General features: G+C 43.0%; 1 protein-coding gene across 1 annotated transcript; it reads right to left on the bottom strand.

Moving 5' to 3' along the window:
• Positions 1–986: 986 nt before the first annotated feature.
• Positions 987–3,501, bottom strand: LOC129367316 (uncharacterized). The gene is made up of 3 exons (XM_055041669.1): positions 3,087–3,501; positions 2,945–2,978; positions 987–2,016 (listed from the first exon to the last, which is right to left on the bottom strand). Exons 1-3 carry the CDS (start codon positions 3,321–3,323, stop codon positions 1,631–1,633), a joined length of 657 nt encoding a protein of 218 aa, XP_054897644.1. The 5' UTR covers positions 3,324–3,501; the 3' UTR covers positions 987–1,630.
• Positions 3,502–6,012: the final 2,511 nt, after the last annotated feature.

The raw sequence follows: 6,012 nt of genomic DNA, 5'->3' as shown, positions 1-6,012 counted from the left end.
GTGGAGTTCAAAAGGTCAGAGTCCTGCAGATCTTAGCCGTCTCCCCGGTTCATCACACAAATGATGGTTTGTTAGCAGGCCTGTGCTGTTAATGAGTTCATTGGACCGTTTGAGTCAGCTGTGTGCTACCAAAGAAGCATCTAGACCTGATGCCGGACTTTAAAACAACCATTAAGTCAAGAAATCTCTAATTAGACTATAGCATGTAATCCACTTCTTCAGAATAAAAACAAACACTTCAAAACCTTTAGGGTGCCGATCGGCTTGTTTCACAGAGAAACAGTTTCATTCTGTCAGGGAGCAAGAAGTCTGTGGTTTTTGATGTTTTTGATTAGTATTTTTTTAGGCTTGCTTTTCTTAGTTTTATTCTTCAACAGGGATTCCTAAACTGAACTTTTTAAAATGAGTTTATGAAGACACAAAATTTCAAATTAAATATTTTAAGGAATGCCATTCTCGAAAAACTCTGTGGAAAGTGAAGCTATTTGTGCTTCAGATTAAACCAAGTTACTCAATAAGCCAATCAGAGTTTTGGTATTGATGATGAATTGGGGCCATAAAGCGAATTCATGGCAAAACTGAAGCACTGCAGTCAGCTCCCTTTAAATGCAATAAATCCATCAGACGTTTCAAATCCTTCAAGAGGCATTTTTTGCCTCCTCATAGGAAGCAACACAGCAATTATTTTTGTTTTTGCCTGCGCCGGCTAAATTAAGAGCGAATTTCTCATATCTTGTGGCCGGAAATTTTTAGCTTGACATCGACAACACAGGAGGTGTAGAAAAAAAAAAAAAGTGTGTACGCTTGCTGGCCCACAGGTTTTCTTCTTCTTCTTTTTTTTTTCAAAACCGCTCGCTGCAATCAACAAACAGGATGTGATGTGTGCGTCCAGTTCCCGCTACAGCCTCCGTGACACCGGGGAACTTTCCCTCACCTAAATAAAGCTTCATCAAATCCACTCGAAACGCTGCAGACATGACTTTGAGTTTGGATTTTTATTTATTCATTCATGTTTGCAATAAAGTTAACAACATTATATCCATGTTTGACATGGATTTCAACCAAATACATTCACGTTTGAATAGTTTCGTCCATAGGACTTACATTGTGTCTCACAAGCGGAACGTTTTCCCGGCTCGTGAGTTTCCACATGGAAAGCGTCTCGTCCGCGACCGCCGGTCGCGATTGCAGAACTTTGTCTTCTTGGCGATGTGTTGCCGTTTTTGCTTTTTTTCTTCTTCTGTGAAGCAACATCCAGCTCCCCGAGTTCAAGACTGAACCAAGTCAGTGCGGTAACAATGCATTGCACGTCAACATAAATGTAGTGGCATCTACAGCAGAAATACATTCCCATAACGTTATAAATATAGATACATAAATAAAACTTAAAATAAATAAACTGCAAGACGATGCAGAAAACTGAGTTGTTTTTTTTTTTCGGGGACAGGTGAGTGATGTTTCTCCTGAGACTTCAGTCCTTGCAGAGACTTTTTGGTCCCACTCAACTCTTGAGTGGTACCGGTACCGGTACCGGCACGTTTCCACCTTCCTGAGCTTAGACAAAGAACTCGCTGGTGTTTGTGTCACGACCCCCCCACAGGGTCAGGGTCCCGTTGTCTTCCACGCATCGTCACTCTACGAGAAACAGCCCGAGGCCCGATGTCTCTGTGTCCAAAATCCAGTTGTGAGGTACATTCTTCGGTACAGTCATCTGAGCGATCAGGTCTTCGTTCTTCAGCTCGGTCACCGTCCAGCACTTTTTGCTCACGGGCAATTTCTCCACGTCGTCTGTGAGCTCCACGTGGCAGGTCAGCTTGTTGCCCACCTCCAGCTTGAGGACGCCCGCGTGGCATTTGTGTGTGCAGTTGACAGTGACCTGGATGTACATGAAGTAGACCCCCCTCTTCGATGGCGTCAAAGATCGCTTCAATGGGTCGTACTCGAAGTTGCTCCCAACCGACTTCCCTTCAACGGAATCGACAACGCCCCAAGACATGGTAGTGTTGTCCAATTTACCTGAGAGAAGACGAACACATGGAGGGTTAGAAGATGTAGGGTTGGCAAGTGCATATCAACCTACAATTTTTTACATTTTAGATGCAGAAGAAAAACACCCTTTAGAGGTCCATGCTTTAAAAATGAGAGGGGAAAAGGGGACTGAGGGCCAAAAGTCCCAAAATATATTTATAAAATGCATTTTTCTGTATGCAAGAGCATATAACATCAACAATTAAAAAAAAACAGGTGTAATCAATACATTAAACAAATGTTTTTGGTTGTTTTTTTTTTTTAAAATCTGGTAGTAAAACGAGTCAATACAATAAAGTCAGAGTGAGAATCATTTAACAAATTTCCTTTTCATTCAGTTCATGCTGAAATTATGCACAAACATTTTATTCTTAATGTGCTGCAGCACCTCTGATTGGCTGATTTGCACAGCAGTGCAGACCGACCATCCTGCCTACACAAACTGAACGCACTGAAAATGAGTATTTAGACGAATAAACCTCTTCATTTATCATTATTGTCCCACTTCGTGCTCCATATTTACCCCCCAAAAATCTGAATTTCAATCTAATTTCATTGCATGACGAACATTATAATATTTTGCAATTAACAAACTGACATATTGACGTAATTTTCTATTTTTTAAGGAATTCATCTCAGTTTCATGTACATTTATTTATTCAGATGCAGTGCTTTTGACCCTTACATAGAAAGAATTGTATTGTTTCTATGTAAAATCTATCATTATTTTATATCATATTTTGCACTCACTCCACCATACTATTTATTTATTTCATTGGGCTGTGGCGCTTTAACACAGTGAATTAAGACTTGAAGTAGTTATTGCTGCTTTGTTGAGTTAATTTTGGACGAGTTCATTCAAAAAATAAAAGCAACAGCTTTGTAGAAATTAGAGCAAATAAAAGTAAATACTCACTTTCCGTGGCTTTCAAGTAAGCAAAATTGTGCACCTGTTGAGAAATGAAAAAAACATAGAAAAGGACACGAGTCAGAAAACAATCAGAGACGATGGAAGCACAAACCGAGTCGTTCCAGGGTCGAACCGAAACGCGGCCTACCTTGTACGCAGAAGGAGAGGTGGACCCGCTGTCCACCAGGCGGGCGCTTCCAGGCGCGGGGTCACGCAGCTCGGAGCGCAGCTCCTTCACCACCAGCATCCCGCCCACGGCCAGAGCCGTCACCGCCACGAACAGAATCACCACGGACATGCCGAGGAGGAAATCCACGAGGCTCCGGCGCCGCCCGACGCTTTTCTGGAGAGACTCCGCGTCCGCTTGGCTGCCGCTCTGCTCCATCGGTCCCGTCTGTTTCCCGGCGAGGTTGTGTTGCGGCGCGAAACGCTCCAAGGTGCCAAATGCAAGTTATGGATCGGGATAAGTAAAAAGGAAGTCAAAGACAGTCCTCCGGCTGATGGGTCAGTCGCCTTCCTGGGAGTTTTAGTCCGCTCTGTGTCTCAGCTCAGCTCAGCGCTGCTGTCTGGTTCAGTGTGGCGCTCTGAGCTCCATGACAGGGTCATTTATAGGGCCCTTTCCAGAGCACGCTTTCAGACAGAGGAAAAAAAATACGGAAGTCATGGGTTTCCCTCCCCGCCTCCACACTCGCACGCACGCACACACACACACACACACACACACACACACACACACACACACACACACACACACACACACACACACACACACACACACACACACACACATGCGCGCTAACTGTCTGCCCTCCCTGCTTTCTCAGCGGCTCTTTCTCTCACTGGAGGTGCGAAAACTCGACTTTCCGCGGCTCTCCTCTCTGTTGCGCAAGTGCGACTCAGAGAGGAGAGCGCGTGTCGTGGAAACCGAAAGGAAAAGATAGGAAAAGCATCACCCCAGGGTGTTTTATTGTCATCATCATCATTATTATGTATTTATTACCAGGCTACATTCCTATACAGTCAAGAAAAAAATAAAATAAAAATAAAATAAATAAATGGAGGGGGTCCTCTCTACTCTACAGGGGGCCCCAACACCACAGAGAGACGCTTCAAGGAATTTTCTATTAATGGGAAGCGCGGCGTGCGCGTGGGTGGATATTAGACATGATGAGAAAGAGTGGGATTTTTCTCTCTCTCTTTTTATTCCAAGACTTTACGCTTAGGTAATGCGTGGGACAAAGAGGGCAGACATCTATCCATCAGCAGAAGAGATAAAGTGATGGGTTTGAACTCGCTGTGCAGGTTGGTTATCAGATGGAATGACGAGCTGGATGAAACTCCAAGGCAGGGAGAAGGATTTTTCCAAATATAATAATAATGAAACGCCATGCAATCCAGATCAACTAGGGGGACGATTTCGCGTTGATCTGACCCGTTTGGTTTTATTGGACCAGTTGCCATGCAAGTCGTTGCACATCCTCCGTTCTCAGAAAGAGTTCAGCTTCCTTTCACCTGCTGCAAGAAAACAGACCCGCAGCGTCACAGGTCTTCTGCCTTGCGTCAGCATGAACACGGAGAGCTTTCGGTGACGCGCTCTGCTTTGCGTCAGACGCACGCTGAAAAGCTAAATCTTGGCCTCTTCTGAGCAAAAATGAATTTGAGACGTTTACATTTGTGACGGTAGGGCAGAAAAGGCCTTTTCTATCGGGGGACGCAGGGTGAGCTCAAGACTCCACCCTTTGTCTCCAAACCTTTGGGAGAGTTTTGTTTTTAAACATAAATTGGTTGATTAAACGGAAAGTTCAGAGGAAATCTACTTGTTCCAATAAACGATGCAATATGAAAATATATTTACGTTGAAGGGTTTGTAATAACGGTGAAAACAATCGTGTCTTATCACCAGATACCAACTCTTTTGAGTCATACTCTTCAATTTCTCATTTGATTTAGCAAATTTTCCTGGGATTACGTCACTCACGGGGAAGATAAATTTATTTGAAGCCTTTTCATCTTTTGCCTGCTGCTGTATAATAAACATATTCAGGGGAACATCGTTCTGGTTCCGCTTCTGCACATTATGCCGCGAGGCTGACATCAGCCGCATGCAGTGGTCATAGCTCACTGCACATTGTTGACATTTTTCTTCCAAAAGGCATTTTATGAGCTGGTTGCGTCAGTTTAAAGTTCCTCTAAACTTTAACAACTTCATTAGGAAATAATAATAATAATTTTTAAAAAACTTATTTCTTTCATGTTTCCATTTGTGAGTTTTCACGTTAACAACCAAACTGATGTTTTCACTACAAGTCAAAAATATTAAAAAATACATAAATTTAAAAAAAAAATCACATTTCAAATGGTAATGTTTCATCAAACAGCCAAAACTCAAAGGACCAGATTTAAAAGCCGACTTTGGTGTTCAGCTGTGTGTCGTTTCCAAATCAGACTCTTCTCTGGCGTTCAGAAGCGGTTTGCCAGGCTGCTCAGCCGAGCGAGAAGTGGCCGCTGATCGACGGGGTACAGGAATCCATTTCGACCTAAACAAAACAAACCTGAGAACGTGTGACCAAAAAATGTCCTAAGATGAGTTTCTCGGGTTACGCCAGAGGGAAAGTCTGCTGTGTCGACAGAAGTTTGGACTCTACGGTGCGTTGCAAAAGACAACGCACGGCATCAGCTTTCCGCGTCTTGCTGCTCAACGGCTGCAAAACTTCCTGGAGTGTTTTTGGGGATCATGTGATGGGAGACCACAAATGTGAAGCCGGTGAAGAGTTTCGTGTTTGTGTTTTACAAATCTTGTGTGTGTGTGTGTCATGCATTAATGTTGAATCAATACTTTCTAGAAAACATCAAATTGCAGCTGTCGGTGTTTGGGGACTTAGATGTCTCCATATGTCACTTTTGTGCATCAGAAGAGAAGTTTTTTTTTTGTTGTTTTTTTTGTTGCAAAAACACATCAAGCTCACATTGATTCTCAGTTCTATTCTATTTTCAATTAAATTTAGGTCTAAACTGTGACTGGGCCATTCTTGAACATGGATTTCCTTTGACTGTAGCTCTGGTTGTGTGTTTAG

This window comes from Poeciliopsis prolifica, unplaced genomic scaffold (assembly GCF_027474105.1).
Source record: "Poeciliopsis prolifica strain line A6 unplaced genomic scaffold, Auburn_PproV2 SCAFFOLD016, whole genome shotgun sequence".
Taxonomy (NCBI): domain Eukaryota; kingdom Metazoa; phylum Chordata; class Actinopteri; order Cyprinodontiformes; family Poeciliidae; genus Poeciliopsis; species Poeciliopsis prolifica.
The sequence above is the reverse complement of the archived record's forward strand: the minus strand, read 5'-3'. Positions and strand labels throughout refer to the sequence as shown.

What these genes read in the sequence shown, in the direction of transcription:
- LOC129367316 (XM_055041669.1), bottom strand. Translation starts at nt 3,323, where the DNA reads ATGGAGCAGAGCGGCAGCCAAGCGGACGCGGAGTCTCTCCAGAAAAGC. An exon ending in CCTCTCCTTCTGCGTACAAG is followed by an intron (nt 2,979 to 3,086) that starts GTAGGCCGCGTT and finishes ATTTCTCAACAG; the next exon opens with GTGCACAATTTTGCTTACTT. An exon ending in TTACTTGAAAGCCACGGAAA is followed by an intron (nt 2,017 to 2,944) that starts GTGAGTATTTAC and finishes GTCTTCTCTCAG; the next exon opens with GTAAATTGGACAACACTACC.